This window comes from Aedes albopictus, chromosome 2 (genome assembly GCF_035046485.1).
Source record: "Aedes albopictus strain Foshan chromosome 2, AalbF5, whole genome shotgun sequence".
In the NCBI taxonomy this organism is placed as follows: domain Eukaryota; kingdom Metazoa; phylum Arthropoda; class Insecta; order Diptera; family Culicidae; genus Aedes; species Aedes albopictus.
In genome coordinates this window covers 252,980,857-253,006,473 of record NC_085137.1, presented here as the reverse complement: position 1 = coordinate 253,006,473, position 25,617 = coordinate 252,980,857, and the positions used below count along the sequence as shown (strand labels likewise).

The following is a 25,617-nucleotide window of genomic DNA, read 5'->3' as shown; positions in this document are numbered from 1 at the left end:
AGCAGTCTGGTGACCGCGTTAGAGAGTCGCCCCGACGCGGATCTGACGCTGCAGCTCGTAAAATCAAAGCTACTGGATGAATACGAGCGGCGTAAGGATCGTTCCGGTGGATCATCGAGTGACAAGGCCATGAAAGCGGGTGTGAAAACGAGTTCTACTGCTGTTTCGGAGAAGACGTGCTTTTTCTGCAAAAAGAAAGGGCACTTGCGTCGGAACTGCCGACTGTTCCAGGCGCGGCAGAAACAAGACAGCGGTGAAGGCCAGAAGAGCGAAACCCCGAAGGCGAAGCAGGTGAGCAGCGCGGTGCTATTTATGGTCGGATCGAACCACCGCAGCAAGTGGATTATTGACAGCGGCGCTAGCAGTCATATGACCAGCGACAGGCAGTTTTTTGCAACGTTGGACGAGTCAAGCGCTCCTGATGTGTTCCTGGCAGACGGGACTGCTGTGAAGTCGGCCGGTTGCGGCGAAGGTAAGGTGTACGGTGTCGATGGATGTGGTGGCACGGTGGAGATCACGCTCACGAATGTCCTCTACGTGCCGTCACTGAACTGTGGATTGCTTTCTGTGACGAAGTTGGCCTCCAAAGGATTAACGGTGGTTTGCAAGGACAACTGCTGCAACATCTGCGATGGTGACGGTAAGGTCGTCGCCAAGGGAGTCCGTTCGGGAAGTTTGTACCAGCTGAAGATCGTCGAGACGGTTATGCACGCTGAAGCTACAGGTAAGCACCACAATGATTTTTGCCAACATCGGTGGCACCGCCGATTCGGTCATAGGGACCCTTCCGTTGTGGATAAAATTTCCAAGGATAAGCTGGCCGTTGGGTTTGAGGTTAAGGACTGTGGTATTCGACTGACGTGCGAAGCGTGCCTGGAAGGCAAGCTGTCGCGCACACCGATCCCGAAGAAAGCGGAGCGGAAATCAACACAGATCCTGGATTTGGTCCATACAGACCTGTGTGGGCCAATGGAAACGCCAACACCGAGTGGGAACAGATATCTCATGACGCTTATTGACGACTACAGTCGATATTGCGTTGTGTACTTGCTGTCGAAGAAATCTGAGGCCGCAGACAAGATTGTGGAGTATGTGCGTTACGTGGAGAATCGGTTCGGCAGGAAGCCATGCGTCATTCGATCCGACGGTGGCGGGGAGTATGCGAATGACAAGCTGCGGAGTTTCTTTGCGAAGGAGGGGATTCGCGCGCAGTTTACCACCGCGTATACGCCCCAACAGAACGGCGTAGCCGAACGGCGTAACAGATATCTTCAAGAGATGGCTCGAACGATGCTCCTGGACGCGGGGCTGGACAAAAAGTTCTGGGGAGAAGCGACGCTGACAGCTGCATACTTGCAGAATCGGCTCCCCTCGCGCTCAGTGGACGTCACCCCCTTCGAAAAGTGGTTCGGCCGGAAACCCAACTTGGATCATCTGAAGGTGTATGGTTGCAAGGCGTGGGTGCACATTCCCGACGTGAAACGAAAGAAGTTCGACAGTAAGGCGCAGAAGCTCACTTTTATCGGGTACTCGGAGCAGCATAAGGCCTATCGGTTTGTGGATCTGGCTACGGAGAAGGTTACGGTGAGCCGTGATGCGAAATTCATGGAAACGGACGGCGAAGTTGCGTCTCCGGAGAAGGCGCGATGCGATCCCGTCAAGGACGAATTCCAGTGGATTCCGGACGAAATTCCGAAGCGTAGTGCAGGACCAAATGCTGAAGCGGACGAGGAAGCGGAGCCGTTGCAGAGCGATGAAGAGGCTGAAGAAAATGAGTGTTCTGATAAGTCGGAGAGTGAACAAAGTGAGACTGAACATTATTTTGACGTGAGTGATTCTTATTTGATGGACGATCCTCTTGACATTAAAAGTGAACCGAACAATGACGTTGATGCGGATAGCGTTTCGGCGGGCAGGCAGACGACGAGACGGAATCGAGGAAAGTTGCCCGGGCGCTATTCCGACTTCGTAGTTGGAGTGGCTACGCAGTTGATGGCTGAACCAGTGGGCTACAGCGAGGCGGTGAAGTGTCCTGAAAGTGAGTCGTGGAAGCGTGCGATGGAGGACGAACTCCAGTCGCACACGCAAAACGGTACTTGGGAACTGTGTGACCTGCCTCAAGGGAAGAAATTGATCGGAAGCCGCTGGGTATACAAAGCAAAGTGCAATGAAGCGGGCGAAGTTGTAAGGTTCAAGGCACGGATTGTGGCGCAGGGATACAGGCAGCAACACGGCTTGGACTTTGAGGAAGTGTTTGCCCCTGTTACCCGACATGCCACGTTGCGGACGTTGCTGGCGCTGGCTGGGAGGAACGGGTTGCGTTTGATTCACCTGGATGTCAAAACAGCCTACCTCTATGGCGACATCGACGAGGAACTGTATATGCGTCAGCCACCAGGTTATGCAGTTCCAGGGCAGGAGGAGAAAGTGTGCCGCCTGCGTCGCAGCATCTACGGTTTGAAGCAAAGCGCGAGATGCTGGAACCGGAAGTTGACTGAAGTGTTGAGGAGCTTGGGGTTCAAGTCAAGCACAGCGGATCCCTGCTTGTTTGTTGCTGACCGGAATGGGAAGAAGACCTATTTGATCGTGTACGTCGACGACTTCCTTGTTGGCTGCGCGGATGAAGAAGAAATTTCCCGGATTTTCGATCAGATGAAGCGACACTTCGAAATCAACTGGCTGGGTGAAGTAAAGTTCTTTTTGGGAATGGAAATCGAGCGTGGTGCGGATGGTATCTACAGTCTGAGTCTAAAAGCGTATATCGAAAAACTCATTGCGCGGCTGGGATTCGAACAGGCAAAGCCGGCCAAGACACCCATGGACCAGGGATACTTGAAGGACCGTTCGGAGAGCGAGCCTATGGAAGACGGCACGATGTACCGGAGCATTGTCGGTGCGTTGATGTACGTGGCGACTTGTGGACGTCCTGACATTGCTACGAGTGCCTCCATCTTGGGCCGCAAGTTTAGCAAGCCAAACGACCAAGACTGGACGGCTGCAAAACGGGTGGTCCGTTTTCTAAAAGGGACTATGGACTGGAAGCTAAGACTCGGTGACGGAAAGGGCAACGTACTGGAGGCTTTTTCGGACGCTGATTGGGCCGGTGATGCCCAAACACGGAAATCGATGACCGGTTTCGTGGTGTTCTACGCTGGAGGATTGGTATCGTGGACCAGCAGGCGCCAGAACTGTGTCAGCCTTTCAACAATGGAAGCCGAATATGTGGCACTCGGCGAGACATGCCAAGAAGTACTCTGGATGCGGCGTCTGTTGGCAGATCTCGGTGAAAATGTGGATGAAGCTACAGTCGTCTACGAGGATAATCAGGGGTGCTTGAGTTTCGTGACTTCCGAGCGTACCAGTAAGAGGAGCAAGCACATTGAAACGAAGCAGTGTTTCGTTCGGGACCTCTGCGAGCGGCGACTGGTGCAGTTGCGGTACTGTCCAACAGAAACCATGAAGGCAGACATCTTGACTAAACCGCTCGGGGCGGTAAAGCATCGTGAACTGGCAGAGTTGCTGGGACTAGGAGGAGTCTGAGGGCTTACCGTCGAGGAGGAGTATTGAGAATTGAGCGACGGTCCACCCTCTAAACATCTACCGACGGCGCGCCTCTTTAGTGCGTGCCTCTCTAGTGCGCATCTTGCGTGCACCTCTTTTATAGCCTCCTTAATAATGTTTACCTTTGAGATCAATCAATAAAAGTTGTTAACCGTGACCGCGCGTGTTTGAATTCTTGTCCGGTATTTAATCCGAAGTTCTGTCCGCTATCTTTCGCCAACCACGTTGTTCCGTTGCGTCGGAGTGTCCTCCCAGACCCACAGTAGTAAGGTCGCCTAATTCCGTGGTAGGTCACCATTCACCGTGGTAGTAGGGACCCATTCACCGTGTATGAGAAATTTTATTCTATTTTGTTTAAAAATGATCAAAACAACCCAGCCATGGGAATTTTCTTGGTTTAAATTCATTTCAAAACGAAAAACGAATGTTCAAATTTTCAATTTTTTCTAGATATATGGGATAATATGGGGCACGGTGAATGGAGACCATTGATTTATAGGGTACCCATTTACCGTGCCTTTTTGGTTCAATTAAAAAGTACGAGTAATCGAACTTTCTTATTCAACTTACTTCGGTAATGCAAAATACATACCTGATATGTGAATTTAATTGCTTCTTGGTGGAATAAAAACGTTACTACATTTAGTTTATCGCTTAAATCACCTTAGCGCAGTTTTCGTTTTTTCACAATGAATGCTTCATGTAAACACACTTTAGTGTCAAAATGATACCTACTTTAAAATGTTCCTAATGAGCGTTTTGACCTGGTAACAATACATTAGTGTTGTATTGGTGAAATTGAAAGGAAATTGTCATATCATTCAATCGTAATATGGTAATAATGAAAAAATTTTCGAAGGCACACGGTGAATGGAGCCCCCACGGTGAATGGCGCCTTGACGGTAATTGTATTGTTTGAGCAACCTTTGCTAGTTTGTACATTGCATTCAGTTTTTGCAGTGTTGAATAATTGAACTATCGTATGTCACCTTTTAATGCACCCTAATGTAAAGAAAAATGTAATGCATCAATACATTAAAAATGCCAATCTAAAGGATTATTGCATGACAAGTGTGGAATTACTGCATTTCGCATTGCTAAGGTTAATATTCAGTCTAATTCGTGCAATGATATAATGCTTTTGGTTACTTGGGTGATCTGTGATTGACGATGTTGACAAATTTAAATTGCGAACTCTTCAAAACTTTTTTTCAACTCGCACATCTAAATCTATCTTTTAAGTAAGTGTCTAGACACTAGCTAGGGTTGTTTTTTATATCGGTCCCGTGCCGAGATATGTGTTGAGTGTCTCGCGAGTGTATTGTTGATAGAAAAAGAATATTCAACTGTCCACATTTATAAAAGCTTACAAGCTGTATCGAATCGTTCCACCCAGGAGGCAGATTCGGTGGGAAAGCTAATAGACAGCTGGCATCGTCTGCCGAGTTGCCGAAGCTACTGCTTGTTGTGTTAAAGTCGACAGTCTCAAATCTAATAGCGAAAAAAGGTGAGTTTAATATGTTTCAATAAGTGTAATTCATACAGTTATTTAGAGCTACTGCTGGACGTTTATTTGAAGTTCAAGTCTATGCAGCCACTGACGCTCTTATTAGGCTCTTGGTCAGCTATCATGTTTACAAAAGTGAATATGGTGAACAGTAGCAACTAAGTGGTACTATTAAACTACTGATCAACGTTGTTCTTTTGAAGCTTAACATTATTCTGAAGAATGCTGCTTTCATTGTACAGCTAAACTCCATTAGTGCAGCTGAATAAGGTGACTAAGCAAATGTTGATACACTTTATTAAAGCTACTTTCAAGTGGAATAACGGCATCATACGTGTTGGAGATAGCTTATCTTCATCATTAAAACACTATTCAGAAAATGATGGAGAATTCAAACAACTTATTTTAAACTTCTGTTCGATTAGTTGATTAATTAAAAGAAATATGATGAACAAGGACCCATATAGCCGAAGCGGTAAACGCACGGGTATTCAGCATGACCATGCTGAGGGTGACGGGTTCGATTCCCGGTCGGTCCAGGATCTTTTCGTAAAGGAAATTTCCTTGACTTCCTTGGGCATAGAGTATCTTCGTGCCTGCCACACGATATACGCATGCAAAATGGTCATTGGCAGAGGAAGCTCTCAGTTAATAACTGTGGAAGTGCTCATAGAACACTAAGCTGAGAAGCAGGCTTTGTCCCAATGAGGACGTCACGCCAAGAAGAGAGAGAGAGAGAATGATGAACAAAAATGCCATTTTCACTGTAGGCAATTATTCAAAACTTTGTTAAACATCTACTTTTTTCAACTGCCGGCGCTTTTGTAAAGCTCTTGTTAAACAGACATGCTTATTAATGATTCCGAATTGTTTCTTTCCAGAGGGAGAAGAGAAGGGTATCAGACCATGTTAAGAACTATCCCCGCCCCAACCCAAGTAACAATTTTGATTTTATTGAAGTTTTTAGCGATTCAAAAACCCTAACCATAAAACCGTTGACGCTGACTTGAAAGTACTCTCGAGCTCTTGTATGCAGTGCTGAAAAATTAATTTTCTTCATATCTAAATTCAATCACCTACAGCTCATTTCAGAAGCCTAACCTGAGAATATGATATATGAATAACTTGTGCGCCTAGACCAGTTCTGCAGAAAGTCACGGAAAAACCGCTATTTCTCGAATATTTAAGGTAAATGTCACGGACTACCTTCGAAAAATGCAAATGATATTCACGGTGAATATCATTTGTCATTTTTCAAAGGTAGCCCGTGACATTTATCTTAAATATTCGAAAAATAGCGGTTTTTCCGTGACTTTCTTGCAGAACTGGTCTAGGCGCACAAGTTATTCATATATCATATTCTCAGGTTAGGCTTCTGAAATGAGCTGTAGGTGATTGAATTTAGATATGACGAAATGATTTTTTCAGCACTGCTTATATGCCGCCTATGGCCCACGTTCTGGCTAGTTGGGTCAATCTTATTATGATCTACAGGACTTCGTATGCAAACCGGCTTAGGATTTCGGATGGTATCATAGTTTTATCGTATCCCTGATACAACCTTCTAAATAAAACCATCTTCTGACTTGTCAAATATTTGTTACGTTTATTTTTCACTATCAATATTCGATCGTCAGAATAATTTATGCTTGGTTGTTTATCCATCCAGCCATCAATTGGAAAGATGCTGATCTGGAATTCAGATTTGTTCTCCTATTTAATACGTGTTAGGAGACATGCCACGGGAAATTTGTGGTGAATGTGACAAAAAATAAGTGCGCCACACAAACGGTGTATTAATTGGAAGTTAAATGCTTGTGGTACCGAGATCCGAAGCACACGCGTCTAAGTAATAGAATGAATGAATGTGTCCGCGCTGCGGTTAGTCAAACCATCAGTAACAAAGTGCCACCAATACACTATCGATACATACACGCGGATGCGGGACATACTATCAGCTTGCGCTGTCTACCACATCCCCCCTTTTATAAACAAAAGACTATTGCTTTAATAACAACACTCCATATAAGCACAAATCGGGCCATTTTCTGCTATGCAACCCTCACAGTCCGTTCGAACGTTGGGGAGCCTTATCATCTTTGGCTTCTCGGAACAGCTCGTTCAGTTCAGTTCTAATTACTGATTCAAATATCCTTTCTATATAGACAACTTTATTTTCATAAGAATTTCTTCCTTTCTACCATCTACTTTTCTTCGAGGGAGTCCACCAAGAGTTTACTTGTACGATGAACACTACATATAAGCACAACTTCACCACGACGCTTAGCTTTCCCCGATTTATACGCTCATTCCATTTCTTCCCGTCACTCCCTTGGTGAAGCAGTAGTCAGCGAAATTGGTAGAAGGAACCACTGTAGAAAGACTCCAACTCGCCTCGAATGAGGTCTGCGACTTTGTATCAGTTCATTCATCGCTCTATAGATGGTTAAGTGCGGAGCTCCGTTGTAGATCCCCTTACTCCTCCATGACACTATTCACGGTGCAACAACACAATGTAATCCTCAGACAGAATCATTGATAGCGCATATTTGTGTAGGCCAGGTCGCAACTCAGCTGTCCCACATATCTACAACTACAACCCCCTTAATCCCTATCGACCAATCAATGTGTTAGCTTCAGCAAAGACCAGCATTCCGTTTCTCAAAGCCAATGGATGAATCAACCAACTTCGAACCTCGGAAGACTAGATCGCATGTACGCATACGAAAGATCAGCACGTAGGGCAGAATTCGGTTTCCTCTAACCGACCCACGGCTCTCGGTTTCCATTGTGTATCTCACAGTCTGCAGCTCGCGATCATTCTTATAGGGAGAAGTCAACTTCCATAACTTAAGAGATGCCATTCACAGCAGCTTCCACTTTCATTTCCGACAATGCAGCCAACGCTGGAGAAACACCTACATCTGAAACCTCCTGCCAAGCAGAAAATCTTTGATGATTAACGAGCATAAATTTGAACGCCTGTGGCTTGAGCCATTCAGCTGATCTCTGTGACAACAAACCTCAATTAGCAATTAAAGGTGAATGCATGCCTGCATTGAAGGTTTTTCTTCTCAACAAAAACGTTGTGTCAATAGTAACACAACAACCTCAATTCTCCAAACGATTACATGACATGAGATTGTTGTATTGTTTGAATTCATCTGCGCCAGAACTGCAGTGAGCCCTACCTGCGAAGACACAGCAAATCTGTGATCTAAAACACAAGCCTCTTCAAAAATGTGTTGCGGTAGACATTGGAAGCAGTTTTTTTTTCAACACGGGCACGTTTTATGCTTCCAGTGAGCTATTCGCTCTTTGAAGGAAGCACGGCACTAGACAACGGACTACCATGCAACGTTCAGTGACACAACCGAAAACTTTTCCTGACAGCTGCGGCAGGAATCGAACCCGCGCTCCTCAGCACGATGTGACCAAGTGCTTGGTGACACTAGCCGCACGATCACGAAGACACGAAGCCACGAAGTTTGGAATCTGTGATTGGCCTCGTACAGGACGAATCTGGTTGCCAAAGTTTGTTATATGTAAAACCAGAAATATACCAAAAAGTCCAAGAAAACTGCGAAGTTCCACCTTATTCCTCTGTGATTGCTAGATAAAATCCTATCATATTACACTCAAGACGATCAGCGCACTTTATACTTTCATGTATCTCGTTCTTTTATCGCATCCCAAGTAACCAAAAGTTCCGCTTCCCATGGCAAAATGCACTTTCAAGTTCCGCGAAGTTCAGATAAAGTTCGAAATGGAACTTTCTGGCTGCTTAAGAGGCTAACGATGAGCCTTGCTGGAACTTCGGTCACAAGTTCCGGCAAGGCTCATTGTTTGCCTCTTAAGCAGCCAGAAAGTTCCATTCGGAACTTTATCTGAACTTCGCGGAACTTTAAAGCTGCTTAAGATGCTACTCGGAACTTTGTCGGAACTTTCAAGTTCATTGAAGTTCAGTTCAGTAGCATTGTGTTTCAATGAAGATTAAATTTATTTCTTATACAGAAAGCAACTGTTTAAGCATACACGAATAAAAGACAAATATGAAATTATCAAATCAATGAATACTAGGCTTGAGCAAAAAAAATTGCCGCCCATCGGATTCGAACCGATAGTCGCTGCGTGAGAACCCTATGCTCTACCACAGTACTACAGCTGCGATTGTGTAGACAGAGGTAAAGTCTGACTTGAATCGATGTTCTGTCGGCAGCTAGTTTTGCATATTTGAACAGTAGTGAAGTTAGCTTGACTTTGTCAAGTGTCTTCAGCAGCGCAGCGGTAAGTCGGCAGGCTATCACGCAGGAGGATCCAGTTCAAATTTACATAGCAGCGACATGTGTGAAAATATAATTATCAGAAGCGATTTCCAGACGTGAAACACAAACCCACCAACAGGGTTGTGATTCTGAAAAACACATTTTTGTTTCTGTGTGAATTTTGTCAAAGTTCTGTCAGAAGCTGCTTAGAAGGCTATCCAGCGTGCTTATGTGAACTTTCAAGTTCCAAAATTACTTAAAAATGAAGCTGCTTAGAAGGCTAATGAGCAACTTCGAACAAGCTGCTTAGCTTATAAAGTACCCTTTTATCTGAACTTTTGGTTACTTGGGATCTCTCCACTGTGTTTTCAAAAGACCGCAGGCTACACCGAACAGCAGGCAAGTGCAGCGATACAGATCCAAATCCGTCACGAAACCGGTGGTATCCTGACCTCAATTTCGAAACCCTCCTCCTCCACCTGAAGAAACGTCTATTCCACATCCAACGAGACAAAACACTTCGCACTATCAAAACCTAATAATGACCAAAGAAAGATTCAACAACTGACTTGCTTAGTTTACTCGCAGCGCTCTCATCTATCCACAATCTTATTGCCTCGTCTTTCACCGTAAGTACTTGGGGTGATACTCGGGAGCTCGGGTTTCTAAGCAGTCCGATGTTTCGTGGACAATTCTCGACCAAGAACAGTATTCGAACACAGGTGGAGTGGCAAAACGATCGGGAATATGATGATTAACAAGCAACATCAACGGCATTCAAATCCCTGACTATTGCTTACATTCTCTGCATCAAAGATTATTTCCTAGATCCCCCAACCGCTAGCGAGCGTACTACTATTGTTTTTCGAAAAGTGAGGTTACAACAGACTAGACATCGTTAGTGACAATGCTGAGAAATGGTGTTCCACAGAAATCATCCAATCCAAGGTACTCCTATTTCAGAAGGAATACTATGAGAAAATCTGAATTGCGACAGATTGTTGGGTCAAAATTCAGCTGAACAACCTGATCATCTGTTGACAAACCAGCATCCTAAGAAACGAAAAACACATGGCACAAATCTCACAAATGGAGGAGAACGTGCCTCTGGAGTTGACCTACTGGGACCTGATATAACCCGTTATACATAAGCATGAGTATAACACCAACTTTAGAAACACCTTTCCGAACTGATATGTCTGTAAATGTGATACCGCCATGGAAGAACATCTATCAATCAGTGAATTTAATCACATTTCGGTTTCCTCACTTACGCATTTCTACGTACTCGTTTGTTATCTCTGTTTGAGTGAATCAAATCACCTTTCAAAAATCATCAGTGAATTTAATCACTTTATTTCTTTTCTTATACGCATCAGTGAATTCAATCACATTTCTTTATATACGCCATGTGAATTAAATCACTACACATCCGACATCCAATATATGTAGACCATTCACGAGCAGGAGGAGATAGCTGTACAACACCATTCAGTAAAGAACAATCGACTGCCTATAACCCGAATTAAGGAATACAAAGTATCACATAGGAGATACATTCCACTTAATAACATCCAAAGCGTATTTCACAAATACCAATTGTACATTAACTTCAAATATTGACACACCTAGATAATAAACGACAGCCATCTTTCCCAACAAAAACGTGATTTTGCAATAATTGAGGTATTTTTCTTCTCGATGACTCAGCGTTTGAATAGCACCAAAATAATCGTTTTCAAAACCAGGAGAACTGACCAGAACCTTGTTTTGGAATGATATCAAACGCTGGTCTGCTGATATCAAACGTTGGTCGATTTTTTTTTCAAGCGTGTAAATACCTGTGTAGAGTTATTGAATCACCATCTAGCCAAGAAAACGACCAGACCGAAATTACCTGTTAAATGAATTTTAAGATCATTAGTGTTGGGCGATGAACGAACCAGTAGATTTGTGAACTTTATTTGTAGGAAAATAGTAACAAATTTCGTTTGGTGATTCGCTACCGCAAACTTCGTAAAATTTAGTATCTTGGAGCAGCGGATTAGTTGAGCTGAATGCCGCAGGTGTTTCAAATACGCGTGTGAGACGGTTTCCCCTATTGCTAGCAGCTACAGTGTTGCACAGTATACCCCTTATGGGTATGTTTAAAAAACTAATTGAATTTAACACCTTAGTTCACTGTATATCGAGATTCCCATGTTACAAAACAGGGCAAATTTAGATGGTAAATACACTAGGTGTTTAGTATGTAAGGTATAGATTTTAAGCTCAAATTCGTTATTATTCATATGCTGATAGATTTGGACACTTTAGGTTTTCCCCAATGGCTATTTGTTTTTATCGATCGTTCTGTCCACTCATCGTATCTCCGATTCGTGACCTTTCGGGTTACAGCCCATCCTCTTTGTACGCTTTGGGTGTGGATGCGTCTGATCATTCGCGTTCATAAAAGTGGGAACGTTGGGGCTCGTCGGATCAATAGACGTGGCGGAACCAACAATTAGGTTTTTTTTTTCAACGTGTAACTATCGATATGCAAGGCAAATATGTTGCAATTATCAAAAGTAAAATATGTTTATAAACTCCCATATTAAAAATGGCATCAGCACGAATAATTCAGACTGTAATAGAAAATATAGAACAAAGGCAGCAACCAATTCTCAAGTACCTAAAATACACCTCGCCATACATATTTGCGAGCATGTGCAGAAAGCTTCAGCTAACCAACGCAGCGCAGTTTTCATAGAGCGAAGAATAGCACAACATCAGCCGTACAAGAAGCCGCGTACAAACACACTCACTGCCCACCGTCAACCACTGCGTAATCAAGGCCAACGCGCATTGCCCTATATAGTCGCATCTCTTCTCTCACAGTGAATTGAATCACGTTCCATCTAGCATCTTTCGTTCTATTCAATTTGCTTCCCGAACGTCCAACCAACTAGTTGAACAACACGTCCAATCCAGAGAATTCAAATTCTCACAAAAAAATCTCTCACTCTCTATTACAACCATCCACTGAGCAGCAATACAAGCTGCCACTGTTGCTAATGCACGCCTAGCGCCACATACATATACGCACCACAGGTGATGCGCGGGCCGAACGCACATTGCTATTCCCACGTGGCTGGCAGTGTGGACGCCTACGCGTGAATATGTGAGCTTATCGCGTTTCAACAGTAGGTACACGGCTGCTGTTCACTTACACTATTTCCAATCATTGTCAAGCGTCTGGGTTGATGATTGAAGAAAAGAACGCCTTTTTTTCGTGCAGCATGAATGATGCTATCTTTTTAGCCTCGTTCTTAATCAAATGATGGGTTTGTACATACCTTAAATCCGCACATGGCATTTAAATCGATATGCCTGAACCAGCTCACCAGAAACATCCCGCAATGCAACAGGCAAGGATTGCCCGAAGCAGCCACTCCATGATTCTTCCTGCACTCAATCACAAATTTAATAACCCCACCTCACTGAGCATGCTGCTTCAATCACCATTATTTTACCCTCCTTAACCTCACAGGGCTCACACTCCTGCTTTTCTTTCATTTTCAATTTTTTTTCACTGTTGATCACTTAGTTTGCCGAAATTTTCCCCAACACTTTGCTTCTTTTTTCCAATATGGCGTACCATAAGCGTGGCCGGATTCACTTTCTTCTCTGATATTTATTTCCTAATTTCACTTTCATTATTTTTTTCAATTATGTGACTGGAAAAATTATCTCCAATATTATTTTCGTCACTGGTTTCCACATCCAAACCATGTTTCACTTGATATATATTTTTTTTCACCCTCGTCGCCAACTTGTGGTACCGAGATCCGAAGCACACGCGTCTAAGTAATAGAATGAATGAATGTGTCCGCGCTGCGGTTAGTCAAACCATCAGTAACAAAGTGCCACCAATACACTATCGATACATACACGCGGATGCGGGACATACTATCAGCTTGCGCTGTCTACCACAATGCTTAAAAAAGTTAAAAAAGTTAAAAGTTAAAAAAGATTTTTTTCAACATAGCGGAGTTTCAAAAACATTATGTACTTTTTCAGAAAATAAAATGACGGAAACATGTTGAATCGTTAAGTTTGATCTTAAGCTGTACGTGAAATCAGAAAACTGAGTAATGATTTTTCTGTATTTACATAAATTACCCCGGCTAGGCGACATATTTTTTGTTATAAAACTTTGTGTTCCTGATGATTTCTCCAATAGGGCTAACACCCTCCTGAGGTGGTCATATAACTGAGCTCATGATAGAACAGAACTAACGGTTTTATCACAGCATCTCTTCATCTATGTTACGGCCACGAAATCTTTTGTTGGTTTTCAGCATTGCCTCACAGTTTTGTATATTTGTTTACCACCAGTAGGGGTGACATTGGACCTGGGGGGTAACTTTGTGCCAAAAATCAAGAAAGATGTTTCGCTCAAAAAACTAACATTTGTTATAGTGATCATCAAAAAGTTCATAGATTATGGTAAATCTAACTTGCGTTGACCATCCGGTGTAGAAAAAAGTCACATTTCGTTGATTTTACTTTAATAAAACGTGATGTGAATTTTATTGTTAGGGGGGCTGTACAAAATCGTTGTTTTAGTTTAAAAAAAATTATAAAAGCAATACAATCAGAATGAGAACCCTATAAATGTGAATTAAAAATACTGAGAGCATTCACATCATTTTATGCATAATACGTGTAAAATGTGGAAATAAATGTTAAATTCATACGAAATTGAAAATGCACGCATATCAGTTTATAGGTAGATGATAAATAAATATTACTTTCGTCTTTTGATGATGCTAGTTTGAGTTTGAAGGGATAGCAGATGTATTGTATTGGACTTTGATCGTTTTCTATGAATGTTGTCAAATTTTCACGATTATTTGTCTGTGATGTTATTTTAAAGTGACTAGACACTGATAGGTTTATTTATTTATTTATTTGATTTATTCCAACTGACCCTTATAAATAGGTCTTATTGAATATCTTAAGACTAGTATACATTTAACAACAAATCTCTTAACCATATGAATACAAAAACTCACGCAAATATCAGGTTGTGCAAGAGTATCTATAAATTCAATAGCTATGATTTGCAAGCGGTATTTTCTCATACTGAACTATTTTGTTCGAATTTAATTGTTTGGTCCAATGTCACCCCCTAGAAGGGGTGAAATTAGACCAATTTCAGTTAAGCTATATCATTGTCAAAATTAAAGTTAAAGCAATTATACTTTAAACACTCATTAATAATATGAAAATGAACGTGACTATCGAATTTGACTTTGATTTAGAGCTGAAATAAAGTTGTAACGACCTACAAAGGGATGGACTATGCTATTTTGGCCCAATGACACCCCCACTGACGGTACTAAAAAAATCTCGCGACAACATCCTCAAATGCAAGTTTTATTGAAATGGTATATATGTTGTGGTGCTTCTCTCTTGACAGTTATACTGATAATGATAATCCCAAGAGCTCGGCCTACTCATCGAGCTGCTAAACTACCACATCTCCTTCTCTTTCGAAACTGACCATAGTCCGTTAACCGCAATTACTTCCTCCCGGTCACAACAAGAGATGGGTGTTTAAACCGCTCAAATTAAGGATTGGCCCGGAAAGCAAAACGTTGCAGATTCACTATTTCGTCTAAACGGAAAACTTTGTTTCTGAAGCAATCCACCTTTGAGGTGAACTTGGAAATCTTATCGCCTAACTCAACGGACAGAATCCGTTCCTGAGGCAGTCCACCTTTGGGTGAACTTCATAATTTGATCGCCTAACTCAACGGATTTAATCCGTTCCTGAGGCAGTTCACCTTTGGGGTGAACTTATTTTTCGCCTAACTCAACGGATTGAATCCGCTCCTGAGGCAGTTTACCGTTAAGGTGAACTTGATGCTTGTTTCGCCCAACTCAACGGATGGAATCCGTTCCTGGGGCAGCCCACCTTTGGGTGAACTTCATAATTTTATCGCCTATCTCAACGGATTTAATCCCTTCCTGAGGCAGTCCAGCTTTGTGTGAACTTTATAATTTGATCGCCTAACTCAACGGATTTAAACCGTTCCTGAGGCAGTTCACCTTTGGGATGAACTTATTTTTCGCCTAACTCAACGGATTGAATCCGCTCCTGAGGCAGTTCACCATTACGGTGAACTTGATAATTGTTTCGCCCAACTCAACGGATGGAATCCGTTCCTGGGGCAGTTCCTTGAAAAGGAACTTGATTGTTTTGTCCGATTCAGGTAACCGAAGTTCGTTGCCTAGACAACAACTTGTTTGGCTTGACTCTTTTCTTCGCAGGATGTCCCATATTCTCGGCAGACCAGGAAGAGTTCCATCTTGATGGTCAGCTTCACTTGCAGCTCTTGCACGTCCTTTCACGGACAACGGATCTTGATTTTTTTCATTGTCTGGATTGGATCACCAAAATCCGTCCAAAGTCGTTTTAGCAAACGCTCCGATGATCATTTCGAAGGCTCGAAAGCAAACGGGGTTCGTTTGTCGCCAATGTGGTGCTTCTCTCTTGACAGTTATACTGATAATGATAATCCCAAGAGCTCGGCCTACTCATCGAGCTGCTAAACTACCACATATTTAATAAGTGATAAAACCAATTCATGACTACTAGCAAGTTTTTAACTGAATAATTTTATAGCAGAAGTTATATGATAGTTTTATGGAATGCCAAAGGTGCAAAGTAAAAAACTATTACATACAACTAATATAGAACAACTAGCTTTTTCACATGCTCGTATAAAACCAGGATAAAACATGAATAAACCTTCAAGGCATGTTGATTGTTTCTTAAGAAACCCCTGTTTGCAAAATTTAACGACAGTCGGTTGAGTAGTTTCTGAATCCTTAAGGGTCAGGCAGACAGACAGACACACGGACAGACAAAAATTTATTTATACCTATATACACCAATTCCATAGAAAAACGATATAGTACAACTCCGATTGTCGTGAAACTTGGTGGGTTCGTAGTTCTTCGAAAATAAATGGACCAGTATTTTTTTATTTCGTCATTAGGGTGACCAATTTTCAGATAGGATGGTCCCAAAAATCAAGCTTTTTAAAAACTAAAAAATTTCAAAAAAGTATAACTTTTGAGCCTCAAATAAAAAATTGAAAGCTATTCAATTGTAGATTTAAGAAAAAAAATACATTGAAGAGACAAAATTGTGTTAATATGAAAACATATGCATTTATTTCAGTTTTTTCACGTTTTTATGGTTTCGGAACCAAAGGGTTTATATTTTTATCAGAATATTCAGGAAATTTGGCGTAGCATATAAAAAAATAGAGATGTATGTTTTTTAGTTTTCGAGATATGGTGTTGTTGTAAATGAAGGGAATTACCCCATACAAAACATTTTTTTAAATTATATTCTGACTCCTCATAGAACTATGGATACCAAAAAGACCAGGAATCACTCAAAAAAGCAGCAAAAGGCATGGTTTTATGAGGATTTACAATATCAGGCAAGCTAATGACTCTCTATTTTCAAAAAAATAAAAACATGGCGATTCCCTGATAAATTAGCATTCGATTTTAATAGGTTGAAGCTGCATAGGAAACAGCAAACAAACGACCTATTCAAATCAAACGCCAGAAGGGAAAATTTCTCAGTTAATTTATTGCTCTTTACCAGCTATACCAGTCGTTTGAAACATGCAGGCGAAAAAAAAAATCAAAATTCGAAGGCACAGCCCCAGTGTGTTTAATTGACATTGACAAAATTGAATCTTTGAAAAAAAAAAAACTTTTATATTGGTGAGATTCGATCCCACGGTTCTATATCGCTAGTCCGGCGCTATAACCAATCAGGCCACAGAATGGGGGGAAGTTGAAGTTTTTTTCAAACATGATGGTAGGTTTTATTGAAGCAGAATGCAATATCAGTTAAGATGGATTATAATTACAAATGGTGCTACTGACGAAATAACACTTTCATGAGCACGTGCCGCCGAAAATGTTTTTATGCAATTCAGTATTATAATTTCAGTTTTATCTGACTCATTTCAGTATAATAATGACCTACTTTTCCGTACAGGCTCATTATGCAACTGAAATGAGTTGCATAATGAAAAAATAGTTGCATAATGTTCATAATGCAACTCATTTGGGTTGCATTATGAACATTATGCAACTCAAATGGGTTGCATTATGAAAAAAACATTGCATAAAATTTTGTATGCGACTCGTTGCAAAACTCGATTTTTTCAGCACTCGTAGTATTTATCCAACTCGGTAAGCCTCGTTGGATAAATGTACAACTCGTGCTGAAAAAATCATCTTTTTGCAACTCATTGCATAAATAACTATTAGCTTAGTCATCCTAGACTACAACAATGACCAAGTTGTGGGATTGAAATTGGAGGTACAGTGTCGGACAAAATAATAGGACCACCAGCCATTTTTCATACAAAATGACCAAGTTGGATGAAGTGATGCTCGGTTTCTAGTAAACCGATTTGGCTGAAATTTTGACAGTCGCCATGGAGTTACGTGAATTTTGATTTGTATTTAATTGAGTGAGTTCTGCTCACTACATTAAAAGTTACAGATATACGAAACGACAAAATAATAGGACCACTTCCAGATTGCCTTTATCAAATGATATATGAGAGTATCTGATACTTGTTGATTGATAAACAAGTACTAAGATTAAGGATGCCATTTAAACTTGGGGACATTTTTATTTAATTGACCACAAATATCCATCATAAAAAATTGGTGTCAGAATTTTGTCGCACCGTATATCTGTAACTTTGGAAGTAGTGAACAGAACTCAATCAATTTAATACAAATCAAAATTCTCGTAAATCCGTGTCGGCTGTCAAAATTTCAGCCAAATCGGTTTACTAGAAACCGAGTACCATATCGTCAAACTTGGCTATTTTGTATGAAATAGGACCGGTGGTCTTATTGTTTTGTCCGACACTGTATGTTCAAGCTGATAACGATTATTATTTAGAGAACTTTCACTTGTACACTGACAACACATTGGAAGATTTTTTCTTTAAACCACGGTTTAAAAATCATCCAATGCGTTGTCTAAATTAATTTAAAACATAGGTAATTAAAATAATAATATAATAAAACCCGACGTGAAGTATCAAGACAAATAAATAAAAACTGTAAACTTCCACTTTCATTAGCATCGGTCACCGTACAAGATATCCAAAGAAATCAAAACAAATCTTGCTACTCACGTATCCACACAACTCGGCGGAGTGTAACGACGCGGTGCACCAATCGGAACGATCGGCAGTTAATCACGCCATCCCATATCCCTTCTACTTTGCTGCGCATCTCGAGCCGGACGAAATTATCGATTCACTAGGAACTGGTTTAATAATCTTTTGTTTGTTTTACTTAATTGCACAAGAAAGGTCTCACTTTGGTGCACTATCGTGGATTGATTATGTAAGGAGCTCGAATGAGTATTAGAACAGTGATAGCGGTGATTCTAATTGAATTAATTTCCCATTCGAAAGCTGGGAAGACGAATTTCGCTGTTCCTCCAATCAGCGTCACCGCTACACAACAGGTCCTTTCTTTCTGTGATCGAACCTGCTGGCATGAATGAATTTTGACAGCTGATTGCTGACGGCCGACGGCCCGACGACGTCGTTCTACGGTAGTTTGCGTGATTACGGTACTTCTTGAGAAACGGGAGAAACGAGCATGAATGAATCGGTTCCAAGTTGGTGTGCGTGCGCGAGAGCAGAAACAGAGAGAGAAAGTAGGCAAGTCGACTTGCCTTTCAGTCGACATACGCAGGTTTGTTTTGTAAACACCGTAGTAACTGTGAACGCTTCTGCGAATTTATCAAAGAACTTCAAATTTATCCATGTAAATAAAATGACCTGCAGGAATTTAACAGAAAACATAGTGTTTTTGATCCACAAAGCATTCGTAGACCGGACATATTCGTCGTATCCGTGCTATGACACCGGGCTGGAAAGTATCGCCCTGCGATCGGAGCTGTTTCACGTTGTTGTGCCGTACGATGCTAGATCGACCAGGGATGAAACCGCGGACAGCGCGCCAAAATCGAAGAAACTCAAACGTTCTGCGAAAGAATTCGATGAAGTCACATTGAAGGTAAGCGATTATATTTGTAGCATGTAGCATAAATACCTATGGTTATACAAAAGTTGAAGTTACCCTCCTCTCCCATGATTTTTTTTTGATGAAATTTTGTCAAAAAACTGTTTTCCCGTTGAATTGGGTTTTGAAATGTTAAAAAATGTATTGATTTTTTAATTTTATACGAAAGATCACCTTTTTCTGATTATGATTCTGATATGATTTTTTTCAGATTTTTAGAACTTTATTTTGGTACCTACAATCATTTTCAAAGAAATTTTTTGAGATCACCTTTTGACAGCTGAGCAATTGTTTGACAGCTCCGCCCTGTACAAACTGAGACGAGAGGTGATTCGACAAATCGCTCCCATACAAACTTCAAATTGATTTTTAAATAGGTTCCCGAGCACCAAAATTCATTAAAATTTGGATTTCGGCTTAGTTTGACATGCAGATTCAGAATATCGAATAATCTCAACACCATTAAAGAAGCCAATTAAGAAAAATAGTTCAAAAGTTTATTTAAATAGTAATGCGAGCCTGTTATATTGTATGCTTAGGAGATGTTAAGGAAACACATTTTTGAAATATTATTCGAACCATATCCTCTTCTTCTTCTTGGTGCAATGTCCCCATTGGGACGAAGCTTTCTTCTCAGCTCAGTTATTTAAACTGAGAGCCTCTCCTCTGCCAAAGATCATTTTGCATGTGTATATCGTGTGGCAGACACGAAGATACTCTATTTAGAACGAAGTCATGAGGAAATTTGTTTTACGAAAAGTTCCTGGACTGACCGGGAATCGAATTCGCTACCCTCGGCATGGTCAAGTAGCTAATACCTACGCTTTAACAGATTCAGTTTCTGTAGGTGTTACATATCTATAACGATCTTTTGAACTTTGCGTTGGTTTGGTTTCGGTCTCTAACGGAAGGTTTTTCCATAGACAGACACGCTCCGTGTATTACCGTCAAGGCACCATTCACCGTGGATCTAAAAGGATTCGGGGCAAATAAGGGCTTTGACACCAGTCTTATAAACATTGTTGGTGCCGCTTTTAATTGCCTTCATTATAGGTTAAAATTAAAGCAACATCCACAGAAGTAGAAAATTTTTCACAAAATCTGGTGATATAGTACAATTAGTAAAGGGTAGTAGCATATAGTAGTAGGGTCGCCTAATTCCGTGGTAGGTCACCATTCACCGTGGTAGTAGGGAGCCATTCACCGTGTATGAGAAATTTTATTCTACTTTGTTTAAAAATGATCAAAACAACCCAGCCAAGGGAATTTTCTCCGTTTAAATTAATTTCAAGTAATAACTTGCAAGATTTTATTAAAAAAACGAATATTCAAATTTTTGATTTTTTCTAGATATATGGGACAATATGGGGCACGGTGAATGGAGACCATTGATTTTTAGGGTACCCATTTACCGTGCCTTTTTGTTTCAATTAAAAAGTACGAGTAATCGTACTTTCTTGTTAAACTTTCTTCGGTAATGCAAAATACATACCTGATATGTGAATTAAATTGCTTCTTGGTGGAATAAAAAAGTTTCTACATTTAGTTTGTCGCTTAAATCACCTTAGCGCAGTTTACATTTTTTCACTCTGAATGCAGTGAACGAGCAGAAAACCGTTTCATGTAAACACACTTTAGTGTCAAAATGATACTTTTAAATGTTTCTAATGAGCGTTTTGACATGGTAACAATACATTAGTGTTGTATTGGTGAAATTGAAGGGAAATTGTCATATCATTCAATCGTAATATGGAAATAATAAAAAAATATGCGAAGGCACACGGTGAATGGAGCCCCCACGGTGAATGGCGCCTTGACGGTAGAATTAGAACTCTACGTCGACGGTGTGTCGAGTGAGGGAGGGATGATGAAGGCCGGCTGCGTTGCATTTGTCCTTGCTGTAGGCGTAATTGGAGGAACATCGGCATCAGTGATGTCAGATTTTTTCACAAGTGCTTCCGTAGATGAAAATTGATGAGCGGGGGGGAGATTTTCAGAATTTTTATTCCGTAGATTCAGGTTGAAAATCCGTAGATTTCCCGTAGCTTTCCGTAGGTTTCCGTATAAAAACCGGGTTTTCTGTAGATTTATTCTACGGATCCGTAGTTCCGTAAAATAAGCGCAATTCCGTAGATCTACGGAAATTTCCGTAGATCTGGTAACGCTCGCGATGCTTGCCGACCTAGTCATGAAGCTAAGCCAAACGCCCCACCTACAACTGTTGGGCAGGCACAATTGTCTCGCCCACTGGTGTTTTACAGTTATGTACAGGGTGGCAACGTAGAAATGATACAATCGAAAACTGATGCAAAATTCAAACAGGATTAAATTTTTCTGCAAATTCACTTTTAGTTGTTGTGTTACTATTATAAGTATTAAACTTGCAAAATATTTAGTTCAATTAAAATCATTCCCCTTTGTTTTGAATTACGGCCCGCAGACGCTTCTCGAAGTTATTACAAGTCGCACGCACCTCTTCGTCCGGCATTTCATCCCAAATTTTTACCAAACGGTTTTTAAAGGTATCCAAAACCAAGTTCTTCGCGTCGCCCAGGTTCCCTAGCATGTATTCCCATGAACGAAAGTCCAGCGGGTTCAAATCGGGAGACGAAACCAGCTATTCCGATGAGCTGATGAAGCACAGTAAATTTTGCTTGCATCACTGTTCAACAACCACTGCCTTATGTGTCGGTACTGAGTCCTGCTGAAAACAAAAACTTTCTTTTCCAAACAGTTTCTTGGCACTGGGGAATAGGTGATCTTTGATGACGTGTTGTAAAAAGTACTCTTTGTTGATTTTTATGCCCCTTTCGATGAACAACAATGGTAATTGGCCTTTTGTTGATATGGCGCCACAAACCATCACCGCTGCAACACTTCGATATCGTTGAACCTCTCGTTTGTCAGCAAGAATTTCACGAAGACTTGCCTTATACACACGATCAGTTTGTTTAGTCAGAGACGCTTCCAAAGTAAAAAAAAAATCGTCCGAAAAAAAAACAATGTTGCGAGCAGCGTGCGTCTTACTTGAGCAGAACGCGAGATCTGGCAACCCTGTCGGAAATATTCGTCAGAGTCAATCCGTGAATCCTTTGTTTCTTAAAAGCTCCATATCTAAGATCCCCCAAGCACACTTGTTTTCAATGCAACAGCATGAATGGCAACGTATGGCTCCCAAACTAGTGTATCACTTTCACGTTGCCACCCTGTAGTTATAGGTGCATGTATAGATGTGAGTATTGGTGTATGTGTGTTTGTGTTGGTGTATTGTAGGAACCAACTCTTTCTATTCCATTTGAGATGCTAGTTATTGTCAAACTAATATTTATAAGTCAAATCATCTAATAGATGATGTAATGCCCATTTAAAGTAAGTACAGCCAGTTAAATCATACAAATAAATATTAGTATTAAGGCGAAGATACCCAAAGCACAAACCCCAAAAATTCACATGACGGGCAACGCCGACAAGTCGATCGACTGGCCACCACCAGCGAATAAGCAATCAAGCAAATGGGGTTTCCTGGATTTTGCCGATCCCTGAATCGACCGTGGGGTTTGCTGGGCTTTCACCGGTATAAACCGGACTTTTGGTGACTTCACCTCTCACGGGGGACTTTTACGGTGGTGGTCGTATATTGACGGACGACCAACGGTTACCACTGGATAGTGTCCGTGCGCACGCTTGAGAGGAATTTTCGGATTTAGTTCACTCGCGGTACCCTGCAATCACGGTCAACTAAAATGTGCGGGCAATCACTGTACCGACTAAACTTTCGACCGTGTCGGGACCTCTCTTTAGACTGCCGGCCTCAACGTTAACTATTAGGAGCGCCGGGGCTAACTAGTAGACTTACTAATTCACGATTTTAACACTCGCGCACTGATAACAGTCTTGATGGTGAACTAAACCACTTTTTCTGTATAATACAGATAACTTTGTCGCGGACTACCCGAATAAAAAATACTGTTGAAAAACCGAACGTTGTATTGTAACAGTACAATTTAGAACCATTTTGTTACAATAAACACCACTGTAAAAATAAAAAATACAAAAACAATAAGATGTAATGTAAACACCATTCAGTGAATTGTAAATAAGATTTTTACAATATATTATACAGGTTGTTAAGTATCGTAACAATACAAAAAAATATTTTTCTGCATATATATTTTTTTGCAAAACCATACATTTTATTGTAAATGAATTGTTCGAAATACTGATACGTGGGCTTTAATATACCGTATATTGTATGGTACATGTAGTTTCAAACAATAAAATGTACCGTAAATATATTGTTTTTAATTGTAATTTCACTACTGGCTATACATTTAATCAAAAGGTTTAGGAATCGTTCTCTTTTGTTATGTTGTATTGTTCTACATTAGATAAACCATATAATGTTATATTATCTACAAATACAGAAAGAATAGTGTTGAACTCATCCACTGATTTATGGTAATCTGGCATGCGTCTTTCCGGGTTGACCTACATTCGTATTCCTCTCATCGCACTCTACATACCTAGCCCGCAATATCTCTTGGATCTGCTGTCCTTAGGACACTCGGTTTACCACTTATTTAAACATTTTATTGACTTTAAATAGATGTTTCAACTTATTCACTTTTTCTCTTTCATTTCCTTTGCAACAAAAAAGTCACGAACATCAACAAAACAAAATCTAAAACTGAATAAATAATTAAAAATGCACGGAAAAAGATTGTTTCGAAATAGTGAATGGTTCAAACGTAAGAAAAACAGTATAATATATTGTTACATAAAGATCAGATGTAAATGTATAGTAGCTGCAATGTGCACAGCTTCTAGCGAACCATTCCATTACAATACACTATATTGTAGCTGGTACACTGTATGGTACAGGAATGGTTTTTACCAAATACCCTATGGTTAGTTTTTATCCGGGTACTCACGCGGATATTCAACTTTAACTTAACTGCCGTCTAACTTCGATCACTATCCAGGATACAAGAGACCTTCCATGTGGCCAGGGCAGCCTTATATTGGTTTGCCCAACTATTCGGGAGGAATAGCCTCAATCATACAGCAATCGGATGATCCTATTCCAAAACCCACGTTCTTCGTAGCTAAGGCCGCATTCCGTATTTGCTGGTGTTGGTCTTGGCGCACACGAAGAGAGTCAAGCGGTTTATCGCATCCAACTGTGCTACCTAGCTATCTTCGAATTTCGGAATTGAGAGCTCTCACTTCACCCTTGTAAACTGCAGCAAATGTTGCAGACCGACCAGGAATCGAACTCTTTAACCTCAGCATGACCATGCCGAATACCCACACGCCGTTACAGTTGTGGAGAGGCCCTCTTCAGGAATTCCTCTAGGCATTTTTACGTCTACACCCACCTCATCTTTTGTACATAAACAAAAATAAATCAAATATTGTTATAAAATATTTCTCTTAACATTACTTTCTTTCAGGTTAAAGATAAACATACCGAATTTTTAAATTTACATAAAAACGTCGAAAAAGCGTCCGATTTTAGTAATAAAATTGCTCTAGAGTTTGTAGATGAGTTCAACAGGAGTGTGCATTACGATGTGGATAAAGTTTTCAACGGCGCCAATGATTCTCAGTTCATTGTAAAAACATCCATGAACAACGAAGACTATATTATTCCCCCAAATTGCCGTTTTTTCAATTCGGATGTACGAAATTTGAGTGATTTTTTAACTACAGAAGATAAATTTGATTTCATTGTACTGGATCCACCATGGTGGAACAAATATATCCGCCGAACAAAGGCCGCTAATGAAAAATCCGGGTACCGAATGATGGACAACGATAGTCTGAAAAGTATTGCTTTAGAGAATCACGTTCATCATAGAACGGTCGTAGCAATTTGGTGTACCAATGCACCAAGCCATGTTGACGCTATAGAAAAGCAGCTCTGTCCTAAATGGAATCTCAGGCTTGTGGGTACATGGTACTGGACCAAGATTACAAAGCAAGGAGAACCAGTTTGCACTTTTAATGAGAAGACTAAAAAGCAACCATACGAAAGACTTTTCATTGCTGTGAGTAGCAACAGTGCGGTCAAGGATATTGCAACCGAAAAGTACATTTTTAGTGTTCCTTGTGCAATCCATTCGAACAAACCACCACTTCTAGGTA

General features: G+C 40.9%; 2 protein-coding genes across 3 annotated transcripts in view; one reads left to right on the top strand and one right to left on the bottom strand.

The window, feature by feature from the left end:
• Positions 1-18,909, bottom strand: part of LOC109427882 (putative phosphatidate phosphatase) — a 38,241-nt gene extending 19,332 nt beyond the window's left edge. The window contains exon 1 of the mRNA XM_062851534.1: positions 18,570-18,909. Coding sequence (XP_062707518.1) covers positions 18,570-18,669 — 100 coding nt within the window. The 5' untranslated portion in view covers positions 18,670-18,909. The remainder of the gene's footprint in view (positions 1-18,569) is intronic.
• Positions 18,910-19,031: 122 nt separating this feature from the next.
• The window catches only part of LOC109428192 (N(6)-adenine-specific methyltransferase METTL4), a 35,781-nt gene continuing 29,195 nt past the window's right edge, over positions 19,032-25,617 (top strand). Inside the window, exons 1-3 of one of the 2 annotated variants that reach the window (XM_029878439.2) lie at positions 19,032-19,140; positions 19,233-19,464; positions 24,924-25,614. In XM_029878439.2, the coding sequence (XP_029734299.2) occupies positions 19,049-19,140; positions 19,233-19,464; positions 24,924-25,614 (1,015 nt within the window). In that variant the 5' untranslated portion in view covers positions 19,032-19,048. The remainder of the gene's footprint in view (positions 19,141-19,232; positions 19,465-24,923; positions 25,615-25,617) is intronic. The other variant, XM_062851533.1, reaches the window with a different exon arrangement.